Source organism: Callorhinus ursinus, unplaced genomic scaffold (genome assembly GCF_003265705.2).
Source record: "Callorhinus ursinus isolate GAN/ISIS: 27379988/994484 unplaced genomic scaffold, GSC_fseal_2.0 scaffold12, whole genome shotgun sequence".
NCBI classification, from domain to species: domain Eukaryota; kingdom Metazoa; phylum Chordata; class Mammalia; order Carnivora; family Otariidae; genus Callorhinus; species Callorhinus ursinus.
Window position 1 is genome coordinate 33,654,446 of NW_027397074.1, and position 14,393 is coordinate 33,668,838.

Below are 14,393 nucleotides of genomic sequence, written 5' to 3' on the forward strand. Positions count from 1 at the left end.
CGGCTCAGGTCATGATCCCAGAGTCCTGGGATCGAGCCCGGCATTGGGCTCCCTGCTCCGTGGGGAGCCTGCTTCACCCTCTCCCTCTGCCTGCAGTTCCCCTTTCTTGTGCTCTCTCTCTCTCTTTCTGTCAAATAAATAAATAAATAAATCTTAAAAAAAATTTTATTGAACACAATGAAGTCCTTGTATTGAATTATTAAAAAAAATGTTGACCTTAAACTTGAATGGCAAAAAAATAATAAAAAATTAAGACAATGTCAAGCTCAATTTAAACCATGAAGAATTTTTATTTATTTAAGTTTTTATTAAAAGTTTTTAACAGCCTTTTTTTTTTTTTTTTTTTTAGGTAAACACTACACCTAGCCTGGGGCTCAAACTCATGACCCCAAGATCAAGAATCACATGCTCTACTGACAGAACCAGTCAGGCACCCCATGAAGAGTTTTTAAATGGTTGTTAAAACCTGAAATGGATTACCCAGAGGAAGTTAGAGTATTTCCTTCCCTGATAAATGATGAGGACTGAAAAATTGAAAGATGGTTTGAAATGTGACTACAGAAATATTTTTAGGACATAAGGGGAAAATGTAGTTAGAATTATTTTTCAAGAAAATGCCCCTGTCAGATCTATTGTGGAGAGCATAATTGAAGCTAGTCTCAATGTTATACTTTGATATCCATCATTGCATTTATGCTGATGTTTCCGGCCAATGACTGAGTGTGGTAGGGATACTGAGGCAGCTACATTCCAGGGGAATGTGCTAGATTTTTTGGACATATGACCTTGGCTCAATGACTCTTTTCTGGCCTTGCCAAATCTTCTTAAAACTTCCCTGACGTCTAACATCTTTCTCTCTCCCTCCTCCTTCATCTTTCTTCTTCCCCTCTGCTTCCCTCTCTCCTTCCTTCTCTCTTCTTTTCTTCCTTCTCTGCTTCACAGGGGTCAGATCTCCATTATGTTCTGTTAGCAATCACAACTTCCTGTAACTCCTAGGAAAGCTCACAGATGTGTCTTCCAATAAATTTCTTGCACATCTCTTCCAGTCCTGGTGTCTGCTTCTCAGAGGAACTGGACTAATGCATAAGAATGCTGTTTCCCTGGCTCAAAAAAAAAAAATTAATTAAAACAAAGGAGTAGGAGAAGGAGAAAGGAGTGTACCAATCTTCTGAATTGTTAAAAAATCATTTCATATTAAAGATTTATTTAAGGACCAAGACATTACATGTAAAACTGATTAAATTTAGTTTATCTTTGTTACTCCCATTTAAAAATTGTTAAAAACAGTTTGCTTAGGAGACCCAATTTTTAAAGAAAATAAATTTCAGTTATCCATTCTATTGATTTTTATGGCCAAAGATAAATTTATTGTATAAACATAAAACTTCCTCTTCCACTTAATAAAATATAGTCTCTTATCTTAGTCTCCATTGAAACTCTCTGAGAATTACAGTCCAATGTCCTGTTCTTTTTCTCACATAAACAAAGGCAATTTGTAGGGTGGCTCAAGCGGTTAAGCATCTGACTCTTGGTTTTGGCTCAGATCATGATCTCAGGGTCTTGAGATTGACCCTAGTTTGGGCTCCACGCTGAACACGGATCCTGCTTGATTCTCTCTCTGCCCTTCCCCCATCACTTGCTCTCTCTCTCTAAAAAAAAAAGAGGGGGGGACAATTTGTCAATAAAGTGGCAGTTTGGAGGCATAATATGGAAAAGGACATTACTTGTGGCAGATTTTATTCTTCAAAGATACACTGCAGTGTTTCCCATATATGTGCTCTTCTGTAATGTGACCTTACAACACTCCCATCATAGGTGGAGTCTGTGTTCCTCTCACGTTGAATCTGGGCAGGCTCATGCTCCTTTGCTCAGTAGGGAATGGTTGAAATGACCATTCTTAGATCTGTGGGTTGATATCTGTTACAAAATTTGGAAGATTCCTAACCACTATTCTCTTTAAATATGTCTTCTGTCACATTTTCTTTGTCTTAACCTTCAGCACACACGCTACTCGATTTTGTGCCACAGATATCAGAGGCCCGGGTGCATTTTTTTTTTCACTTTTTATCTTTGTGTTTTAGTTTGAGTAATTTCTTTTGACGTACTTTCAACTGATTTTTTTTCTTCTATTTTATCCAGTTTGCTTAAATCACATTTAAAAATTTTTCTGAGTGTATTTCTCATTTCATTTAAATTGTTTTCAACAATTTTGATCTTTCTACTGAAACTCCCCATATATTCCTGCATGTATTTCACTGAATCCTTTAACAAATTTGTCACATTGAGTTTTTAGGACCTGTCTGATAATTCTAACATCAGAATCATCTCTGGGTCTGATTCTATTGACCATTTCTTCTTTTGACCATTTTTTTGATTATCCACATCTTTCATAATTTTTGATTATATGTCAGATAGTATATATAAAAGAACTATTGAGAATGAATTAAGGAATATTTACTCCCAGAAAATGGTACATGCCTTATTCTATCAGGTTGCTACTCCAGGTGCCTAACTCAGTCAAAATTATAGTTGAGCTGGGTCAGAATTTGTTACAATTTTAATTAGATTCAATCAGCATTGGCTTCAAATATTTTTGAAGGCATGATCAAGACTTTTCTTCGACAGGAAGGAGGTCTGTGTAGAGAGCTCTTGTACCTTATGTCCAGTCACCAGCTTTCTGAGCCTTGGAAGGTCTCTGTGCTTTACAATATAGTTGTTACCATTTTGTTTGCTGGGGAGTGGTCTTTGTTCTCCAGTCATGTTCATTCATGTCCTTGTGAGATTTCTCCTTATCCTGCTGTTCTGTCTCAGATTTGGAGGGCTGTTACAGTATACCATAGAGGGATTTTTCTCTTCTGCTACTCCCTTAGTCTTCAGCAGTCAGTGCCTTGGATTAAAGACCTGGATTGCTCTGTAGGGGTCTTTCTCATCTTTCCTGTCCTGACCCCAGCTGTTAACCACTATTTTTCTTTTTTGGTATTTGGGAAAGATCTGTGAATCTTGAGATATTTGGGGAAAGAGCACTCTTCTCTGACCACAGACTTTTGTTTTGTTTTGTTTTAAGATTTTATTTATTTATTTGATAGAGAGCGAACACAAGCAGGGGGAGCAGCAGGGAGAGAGAGAAACAGGCTTCCTGCTGAGCAGGGAGCCCGACATGGGGCTGATCCCAGGACCCAGGGACCATGACCTGAGCCGAAGGCAGCTGCTTAACCGACTGAGCTACCCAGGCGCCCCTGACCATAGACTTTGAAACATGTAACCCTTGTACTAAGTGAAGGTTCATGGGTTAAAGCTGGCAAGTAGTTTTTGACTCATTCTGTGGCTGGGGCCTCCTGGAACTGTCATACTAGTTCCCATATGGGTGTTAATAGATGGTTAAATGATTAACTAGTTTCTCTTTGTCTCTCATTCCATGGAGTCTGCTTTCTGCAACCAATGCACACAAGATAAAAGCAACTGTGAACTTTTCTTCCTAAGAATATCTTATTTCTCCCTGGATTTTAGTTCTTTTAGGTGTCTTTGGGTCTTCAGTTCTCTGATATATATATTTTTTTAAGCTGAATTTGTAGTGTTTCTGGCTCATTCTTGTTCAGATGGGACTAAATGGTGTTTTATAAATCCTAAAGAGAAATTCATTATGTTCATTTTTTTCCTAATTTGTAGTAGTTCCTCAGTTTTCTCTATTAAAGCCCATAACTCTTATCAGACAATGCTTCTACAGCTACAGCTCTTGCTAGACTTTTGTAACTGTTCCCTAAATTGCTGTTCAGACTTAAGGGAAATCACAACTACCTGTTCTTGCTAGATCTGAGCTGCTCCACTATCCTTTGTTGGCTTCCTTTAAATTTGTCCACACTTTTAAAAATAATCTCTTTATTAAATTCTTTTTAATTATGCTATTTCAATGAGCTATATCTCCTGCTGGACCCCTCACCAATATATTGGTGCCATTTCTCTGAGATAAAGAAAGAGATTCAACCCACACAGAGATAGGAGAGGGTATTGTGAAGAAGTCAAAGAAGAGTTGCCATGGTTGGGGGAGCAATGTTGGCAGCATCCAGGAATGAGAAGAGGAAAAATAGATCTCCCTGCTAGTACCTCCTTAATAAGTCTCTGGCTTTTAAAATGGAAAGCTGAGCAGCACTGTATTGTTTGGGTTAGAAGGTCATTTTCCAGATTAATTTTTGGAATACTTCTGGGTGTATACAAAAGGTTAATGTGTAATACAAAAGCAAAAGAATCAGTGGAGCCTTCTTGGTGTGGCGGGGTTTGGAGAGGTAAGGAGAGGTTAGAAGAGGTAGCAGAAAATTAAACGAACGCTATTTTGATCAGCTGCAGTGTTCTGTTTAACACATATTTAGCATTTGCTATCACATAATTTACTCAACATGAACCTTTAGGCTCCACATAAGTATCTGAACATTTCTTTATATAAAAGGAACCTTTTTTTGGTAGAAGGTACTAGGAAACAACCAAGTCTTTATTGGCTTAGTTTACTGCCTGGAACATAGCAGGTATTAAAAAACTGTTAGATTTACTAATACTAGCTGATATGTATTGAGCACTTACATTGTGCCAGGCACTGCAAAAAGTGCTTTACATAATAACTCAATTTATGATTGAGGATTCTGAGGATACAAGATGTATTTCCACAGTAGACACTCAATAGTGTTAATGGACTGACTGAGGTGAAGACTATCATTTAAAAAAATTTCACAATCCTTACTTGTGAAAAAAGAGAAGCTTATTGAAAATCAAGATTCAAAGACAAAAATTATCTCTCCTGATTTTCTCTTGCATGCACATATTCATAGTTATTAGTATTTTGCAAATCCCGTAGAATAAATTTGACCTGACAGGAGTCACATTTATAGGCCATGTACTTTACCTATTTTCTAAGAGTAGCAGAGATTTCATTCTCTCCTTTTATTCTTTCACTTATTTTCTTCCTTTCATTTTCCCCCACTTCATTGTCCCTTTTAAATCTTTCACATTCATTAATTTATTTCTCCGCTATTCCTTCATTCAAACAAGGCCAGGTGCTTAATTTTAAAACCTCATTCAAAATGGTGCCACGTCATCCACCAGGGTCAAGAACCGAGAGGTGCTGTCATATTTCTCCCTGCCAGCGTGGATCTCCGTCGAGCCCCGCCCTCTTCTCCTCACCTGCTCCTCAGGAAACGACCGCGAGGCCACTGTCACACGCTCTGGCCTCAAGCTAGGTCCCCTACGGCCTCCGCCCCCTCCCCCTCTCCCCCGGGCCGCCCCGCCCCTCCCGGCTGCCGGCTGGCGGAGCGCATTTATTTGCATATTTCTACCTTTGTTCCCTGCCGGCGGCCAATCAGCGCGCGGGGCGAGGCGGGAGGGCTGGGCGGGGCTCGGGCTCCGGCTCCAGCTGCGGCGGCCGCAGGTTCCAGAGCGGGTTCGAGTCGCGGCGGGCGCGCAGCGCACTGCAGCCCCCTCCCAGGGCCCCCCACCCCGGCCTCGGCCAGGCCCCACAGTCAAGGACAAAGAGGCTGTCCCGGAGGCTCCGCCCGAGCCACGGTTACCTGCGGTTGCAGGCACCACAGGCTCCAAGATGGTTTGCGGGGGCTTCGCGTGTTCCAAGAACTGCCTGTGTGCGCTGAACCTGCTCTACACAGTGAGTAACCTGAGCCCGTTCCTCCCCTCCCGGGGGCTTTGCACCTGCTCCGTTGCTCCTAGGTTTTCCTGCCTGACCAGCGACTCTGACTTCATTCCGCACCCCTTTCCCGTCTTCCCACGCTCTGCGCGCCCCTGGCCTCCCCATTAGTGCCCGCCCGAGACCAGGAGCCGGCGCTTGTCGCAGTCTCTTCCTTTCCCTCATTGTGAAGCCGTCGTCTTTCTGGCTCACTGGCCGCGTCTCTGCCACATTGCTCTACCCCGCCCCCTCACCCACCGCCTTGTTTTTCAGTCATTTTACCAGACCTTCCCACTTTCCCATCGCTATCCCTTCTGATACTCCCTCCTGGCTTCCAAACCCATCTGGGGCGGGTTTGGAGGCGGGAGAGCCGCCTCAGGTTTGAGGACAGTTTTGCAAAAATAGCGTGGTCTGAAACTGACAAGGCGGCATATGGATAGTGTGCATCTGGGTTAGCTCTACATGCTCTTGTGATTTGAATTGAGGTCACCGACTAGGTTCACAGGATATCCGCAGCTTCCGAAGTTTGTTTCGTGCTTACATTAAGGGTTCTCTTTTCTTTTTTTCTTGTCAGCTTGCTCATATTGGATGCTTTTTCGATGTGGTCTCCCGTCTTATTAATATCCTAACTCCATTTTAAGCGAAATCTTCCAGTAAATAAGCAAGCCTCCACCCAAGTCATTTCTTTGCTAACAAGCGTGGGCCTTTTAGTTTTAAGGTGCAGTCTGTCTCTGTGATTTTTGAGGCGCAATTCAGGGCGAACAGGAGAATGGGGGAGCAGGCTGAGGTTTACCGATTGCCTACCACAACCCAGAATTTCGTTTCTCGTTCTGAGCCATCCGAGGCAAGGGCCATTGTCTACATTTTATACGTAGAATAACAGACCAAAAAGGGTTTTTAATAAGTTTACATAGCTGGTAGTTGGTGAGTGAGGAATAGGACCTAGACTGTGGGATCCAGATCTTTCCCCAGGCTTCTCTCCCAGGTGGAAGAAACTTCTGTCATCATCCCTCCAACCTCATCTTGCTCCCTTCTATAAATACACCTGGCGGTTTGCAGCACCCACCCTGAAAGCAAAGCCCCCTCCCCTGTATTAGCAGAGAGCTAGGCCATCTGTGCAAGCTTAGGTTACATCCTTGGAATGGAGAGGATGCCTTCTGGTCACCAACAGGAGAGCGAGGCTGGATCGTTTTACCATTACTGTTCCTTTGTATTTGAACATGCTTGCAAAGCTTTGAAGGCGAGACAGTGGAATAAAGTATGCTTTTCTGGCTAGTTAATAGGAATCTAATCAACTTGGTCACTGATAGTAGACATGGGGGGAGGGGAATTGTAAAACACCTGGTGATTCAGCTCCTTGTAATTGGAGAGCTGTATCAAGTTTCCCAGCAAAATCCACCTTTGTCTCATCTGAAGCATGTTGATCATATTGATTGTTTATTAAATGCTGACCAATTCTCCAGGTATTTTCTTTTATTAGCATGAATGGCCTGCTTAGAACTTTGAATTCACCATTTTGTGTCCTGACTTTTGCCCCCCCCCATGATTTAGTCATCTGTTCACCCTACACTTAGCCTTATAATGTCTGCTTACAGTAGAAGGTCTACTTTGCATGCTCACTTGACTGAGAGGTCTATATAAATTAATGTGCAATATATATATAATACAGTTAATTTATATAGATTAATGTGCAGTATATATTAAAAGGCAAATTATTTTTAAGTCTAGTTGTTTTCAAGATATGTCACTTCTAGTTGTATTTACTATGTATCAGGAAAGCGAGGAGAAAGGTTATTCTAAAGGAACGTTTTAAGACTTTTATAGCTAATCCAACTTACCTTCAAAGTGTATTCTATTGATTTTAATAGCTATGCAGTAAACCTTAATTAGAAATTCACAAGGTTATAAAATGGTTAGCATCTTTTAAATGCTAGACTTTTTAGATTAAAAGGATATTTCTTAAAATGAATTAATGTCTACTTCTTATATATTGTGAACAAGCTTAAATAAGGTCAGCAATTTAAATTGGAGGTGAATGAAAGGTAAAAGTTGGACTAAGTCTTAAATAGATGATGAAAATGAGCCACTACTCTTACTTAGGTTCTATATCTTCCCTCATCTCTCCCTCAACAATTTAAGATGAGAAATGTGAAGTAGTTGGGGGCAGGGTTGAAGTTGAAGACTTGGGAGACATTTCTTTCTAAGGTACAAATAGGTGGACCTTTTATAGGTTCCAATCCCACCAGGGTAACTACCCCTAAAATATGCACAGAGTTGCAGGATTGAGTCTGAGGTCATTTCTAAAAGTGTTAGTAAAGCCAGAATTGCATATGGGAGTGGCAGGTGTAAAGGCCACGGCCTGCAGGACTCTATGAGCCAGACTGTCAACATGCTCAGGTGGCCTGCCTATGAGCCTCAGATGAGAGCAGAATTCATGATCCGGCCAGAAAGCATGTCACTAAAATAGCATGGAAGGAACGTCCCCCAAATTTGTCATGGACTTCTGGTCACTAGCCAAAGGTGCAGTTGATTCTTGTTATTTATGGTTTGGTCATTTTAATCAATAGAATTCCTAGTACTGAATAAGTTAGTATAGTGAATATAAACTATTTATAGATATGGTAGGAAGAGGAGAAGCAGAATTCTCTTCCTTGTACCTTCATGGTGTTGTAAGAGACTGGCTTCAGAACTTCAGTATATTTCAAGAAACTGAACGTTTCTTTACTCAATAAATATTTATTTATGACAGGTACTGTTCTCAGTTTGGGAAGACATCAGTGAAGCAAACTGGGCTTTAAAATAAATATGGCTTTATGAAGCCTCTTTTTAATTTACTGTCTTTTCTCCATATGACCTCAGGAGCTTTATTCAGTCAATAAACATTTGCCTAATGTGTATTCTCTGCTGAGAACTGTGGGAAGTAATAAACACATACAAAGGCAAATACCTGCCTACTCTGGGAAAATAGGATCTAGTTGGGATTCATGGAATGGGAAAATTAAATGTGATATAAGGGAATGACTGACTTTAGGTGCCTTAAAATTTAGGACGAGGGGACATCTTTGTGGGTTAGAGAAGTTGGGGGAGTGAAGAAGATATAATGAAATTGGGGAAAAGGTAGAAATAGCGTGTATCTTTTTCATAATCCTTAGGATATAAATGCAAATGAAAATTGGTGAAACAGTCTATTTTATGTTTAATAGTTTTTTTTTAGAATACTTTTGATTGAAAATGTTTTGACAAATAGTCACAAAAAACTTTTTAAAATTGTATGTATGATTTCTGGGGAATTTTAAGAATATGAAATAAAGGTTATTCTAAAATATGTTAACATTTAGAAGATGTATAATTTATGTCCTTGTGCTTCTTAAGCAGAGAAGAAGAGACTTTTAGGAGTTGCACTGCTGATTTTTAATATATGTATTAAGTTTATATATATAATACATATTCCTTTATATGAATAGTTTTAATTGAGAATGTAAAGAACATAAATAACTGTGCTCTTAAAATGAGAAGGGTCATTTCAGAAGTTTGTTTCTTTTTCCATATTCATTCTCCTGAATTCTTTCTAAGTTTGTTTTATTGATTTTTTTTTTTTTTGCAACTTTTTTCCCTATACCTTTGCTTGCTTTGGGAAAAATCCCCATACAGCATCAAAAATTATACTAATTTATATCCATTCTCAGGCCCTGATTTATAATAATTTACATTTTAATATTTCTGAAACTGGATTGTCTTAGATAAAACATACCATACGTAAAGGTAAAAAAAAATGATCTCTGCAGTCTATAGGGAGAGAAAGAATTGGGTTCAGGAAGAAAACTTAAGTTTGAATATCAACTCTACAGCTTGCTTGGAATTTAACCTTGGGCAAACAGCTTACTTTATTCAAGCTTCAGTTTTTCCATTTATAAACTGGTGATGATATTTTTCATTCTTCCTTCATGAGTTTTTAGGATAAAATGGAAAAATGTGGATAAATGCTTTGGATGCGCTACAGAAAGAAAAAAATAAGTTGTTACAGCTTCAAGAGGAAAAAGTTTATTTCAAATTTCTGAATTACAAACCTGCTTGTGATAATGAAGATTTTTAAGCTATTGGAATTTCTAGCCCTTAACGCTAGCTGGTGTTGACTCAAGCAGGCCCTATGGAGGCAGGAGTTCATGCCCTCAAAGTCGTAATATTAATCTTTTATTGTAAGAAAAAAATGAAGTACGTAAGTAAAAATATGGAATGATTTACCTGTACATTTTTTTGAGTCCCATTCTGGTTATTAGAGTGCTGGAAACCTATAATTTTGTTCAGTCTTAACTCCAAAATAAATGAGAAACACTAGTACTCCAGCCAAAGAAAGATCTCCTCATTGCTGTTACTTCCAAATGATTGCACTGTCATTTTTCAAAATTCCAATCATCAGTTTTCAAATTATTCTTGTTTAATATTTTCATGTGTGGTTAGGTTTATGTTCTTTCTCTCTGTGTTGTCATTCAAACTACTGAATGAATTTAAAATATCTAAGTGGTTCCTGGTTATTTTCTTGCATTTTGATTTAAAAATGATTCACTGTTTATAGAACCTGAGATTTTCATGTGATGCTGTGGTGCTGATATTTATAGTCTGCCTTTTTGCCAAGTATGTTTGTAAAATTTCCCAACTTTTGATTTAAAGACGGTAACAAAAATGTGCTATTTATGCCATTTCTCACTTGAAGTGAGGTTATTGACTTTAGTTTAGCGACCTAAGAGGGATTACAAAGAAAGAAACAATTCATTTCGGGAAAAATTGTATTTCAGCCCATATTCAAAGTGTGAGGTTTGAATATTTCAGTGGCTTGATTTACATACAGTTTTAAGTGGTTTAAAAATGGGCCATTATCCCTTCAAATACATTTGAAGGACTGGTAAAGGCAGGTTAGGTTTAGATCCTCTTTGTTCATGTCACATTTCATCTGAATTTATACTCCACATTATTCTACCACTGTAAAACGAGAGATCCAAACCCATTTGTGATAATAGATGAAAACTCTTAATCAATTTGGGAATCAACTCAAATTCTTTAGCATGCTCTTTTAGATCTTTCACCAACTGCCCCTTCCATCTGCAGCCCTTGACATCTTTTAGCCACAGAGAATTCGCCACACAAAATGCCCTTTGTTGCCCTTCTGTTTTTGCTGATCCTCTGCCCTCAACCTAGAATACCTTGCTCTGTCTTAGTAAAGTTACTCAAATAAAGCCTCTTATTTCTTAAGTCAGAAGGCATTGCTTCCTTACATTTTTACTCGGGAATCTTACTATTTGAGTTCCACTCCAGACTAATTCAGTCAGATCTGGGGAGAAAGGGAAGGCATGTGATTATTTTTTTCCTACCTAGTTCTAAATTACAGTGAGGGCTGAGAGTCGGTATCGTAAGATTTTGTTTTACTTTGTCTTTGCCGTTGACCATCCTGACTCTCCATATCGTAGATAGCTTTGTGTTTGCTCTACGCCAGCTAGACCATTAACCATTTTTTTTTGTTGGCAGAGATCATAGCTTTCTCTTTGTTAGATCCTTCAGTGTGTAGCATTTTCTTTAAACAAAGAAACAAAAAACCCACAAAAACCAGAAGCTATACCCTCTAAATACTCCTTGAGTTAAATTTACAGAATTGGTTGTTCCCTTTTCACCAGGGGCAAAACATACCTAATGAAAACTTCATAAACATGATAAAATGATTATAATATTGTATCATAAAAAAATGATTAAATACTAGGGGTGCCTAGGTGGTTCAGTCAGTGAAGCATCTGACTTTTTGTTTTTAAAGATTTTATTTATTTATTTGACAGAGAGAGACACAGCGAGAGAGGGAACACAAGCAGGGGGAGTGGGAGAAGCAGGCTTCCCGCTGAGCGGGGAGCCCGATGCGGGGCTCGATCCCAGGACACTGGGATCATGACCTGAGCCAAAGGCAGACACTTAATGCCTGAGCCACTCAGGAGCCCCAAGCATCTGACTTTTGATTTTGGTTCAGGTCCGTAATCTCAGGGTCGTGAGATCGGGCCCTGTGTTGGACTCTGTGCTCAGTATGGAGTCTGCTTGAGATTCTCTCCTCTCCCTCTGCTTCTCCCCCTGACCTCATGCTCACTCTCTCTCTTAATAAATAAATAAAATCTTTAAAAAAAAAAGATAATTTATTCAAAGTTAAATCTAGAAGGCAGCCAACTATTTTAAAACATTAAAGTTAGCATTGGGTTAAAAAATAATAAGTAAGCATTACTTTTATATATCCCTGGTATGATCTAATATGTTTCTTGAAATACTCTTTTATCCTCTGTTGTTGGCCAACCTTTCATACACTTCCCAGGTTTTCCTATAACATTTCCCATGGACAAATCCACTTTGTGTAAAATTGTACTCTAAATCATAGTTGGCTAGGGTTTTTTACCTTATTAGTCTAATACATTATTTTTAGTCTTATATAAGATGAACCCAGATAATATTTTCTTTTATTCATTCCAAAGATAAATATTAATTGAACATCAAGAGTAATAAACAAAACAAACCAAAAGGTGCTGCTTTCATGGGTTTTACGTTTATGGGATGAAGTAGATGGTAAGTGAATAAGTAAGTAAATTATACATCATATGAAAAGGTAAGAAAGTGCTGTGGAGAAAAATGGAGCAAGAAAAATGAAGAGTGGTGAGGCCGTGGGTGGATAGGGAAGGATAAGTGCATATTTAATATATGGCCAGGATTGCCCTGCTTGGGAAGACAACACTGGGACAAAGATTTGAAGGCAATGAAAGACAAATATCTGGGAAAAGTGTTTCAGATAGATGGAACTTTGAAAAGATAGAGGAAGGGGAGTACGCCTTTTATGCAAGGGACAGAGATGAGTCCATTATGACTGGGACAGAGTGAGCAGGGGGTGGAGTGGTGTAGGATGTGAGTCAGAGAAAGTGTGAGATGCAGATGATGAAGGGCCTTGAGACCACTGGGAGGGTGAGAGCTTTTATACAGAGTGAAATGGATAGCCATTGGTGGCCTTGGGCCTGATTTTTCATTTAAAAGATTGTCTGGCTACTGAATTGAGAATGGATTATAGGCAGCCACAGTGGAAGCAGTGAAATCATATGTAAGGCTACTGCAGTAATTTAGGCAAGAGATTTGGAGAGCTTGGACCAGTGTGATACCAGTGTAAGGGAAATAGTCCAATTTGGGGTGTATTCTGAAAGTGGAGCCAACATAATTTTCTCATGGATTGGAACGGGACATGAGAAAAAGAGAGGAGCCATGGATTATTCATGTTGTATGGCCTAACCAACTGGCAGGATGGATCTTCTATTAATAGGAATGGAGAGACTGTGGGTGGAAAAGGCTTTGGGAGGAAGAAAAGGGGTTCAATATTAGATGTAATGCCAATCAGATACCCAAATGTAGATGTCACATAGCAGTTAGGCTGACAACAATGGAGTTCAGGGGAGAGTAGTAGCTGGGGGTTTAAATCCTGGGAGCCATCAACATAGAGAATGGGATTTAGGGGTGTTGCTGGATGAGATCCACAAGTTAGTGAGACTAGATAGAGAAGTGCAGACATCTGTGGAGTGAACCAAGGGCCCTTTTACAATAAGAGCTTCAGAAGACAAATGGGAACCAGGAAAGGAGCCTGAGAAGGTCAGAGGAAAACCTGGTAGAGGTTGGTGTCCTAGAAGCCAAGTGCAAGTCATTTTAAGGAGGTAGAATTGAACATCTGTCTCAAATGCTGCTAAGTTAAGATGGGGACTAAGACTTGGTTCTGGAATTGATCAATAAGGTTGTTGGAAAGAGCATTTATCCTTCTGCTTTTCATAGGACAAACTCTGTGCCCCTCAGCAGTATGGACAGGGTCCTCATCATGTTTCCTCTTCTGACTGCCCAACACAGCCCTGGCATATGGTTGACGTTTAGTTAATTGAATGACAGAATCAGTGCGGGGCTATTGCACCCGTAACCCCACTTCTTGTCTCCCAGAACTGCCCCACAGCAGGCAGGAGTAGGGGGCGGTTGGCACTTGGTTAGCAGCTGTGAGTGCCACCTCGAACTGTTATTCTTGGAATATGACAAGTCAGGATCCCTTACTTTTGAATCCTTTTATATAACTTCTTCTTAGCAGATATTATGTAACATGTATATGTGTTTTGTGCCTGGTAAGTAGAAAATCTGCTTGGAAACATGGAGAACATAAGGAAGGAAAACATGTGACAATGGCATGTGAAGCTGCTTTGTGTCATTTGAAGAATGAAAATGAAACAAGGAACTGAGGTCCTGGCTTCAACACTAAATGTCTGGATATTTAGCAATATCTAGATTATTTATAGAATTTTCAAATTTCTATCCAGATGTTTGGCATCATGGAAACACTTGCTTGATCATCACTGAATTGTTCTTCAGTTTTCCACACTGGGCAGAAGTTCAGAGGGAGAGTTTAGTGTTCAAGTGTAATTGCTCATGATGAATGTTGAAGCAGGTACAGGGAAGACTGTCTGGAACCCTTGCTTTCTTCATGCATCTGTGGATGCTGGGGTACATTTTGGTGGTGCAGTCCCTCTGAGTCTTACTCCTGTTTTAAATTTCTTATCCTCCACTAGTATCGTAACTTCTCTCTCTTATTTTAGTGCTGACAAAATATTTTTGATTAATTTAATACAAAATCGAATCCAGTTTTGTCAAATGTTCTATATTCCTCTTTCATCCTCAAAGCAAATCATTTACCCTG

The 14,393-nt window shown here is 39.5% G+C and overlaps 1 protein-coding gene across 1 annotated transcript in view; it reads left to right on the top strand.

The window, feature by feature from the left end:
* The first annotated feature begins 5,393 nt into the window (after positions 1-5,393).
* TSPAN13 (tetraspanin 13) overlaps positions 5,394-14,393 on the top strand; it is a 32,482-nt gene continuing 23,482 nt past the window's right edge. The window contains exon 1 of the mRNA XM_025872981.2: positions 5,394-5,644. Coding sequence (XP_025728766.1) covers positions 5,582-5,644 — 63 coding nt within the window. The 5' untranslated portion in view covers positions 5,394-5,581. The remainder of the gene's footprint in view (positions 5,645-14,393) is intronic.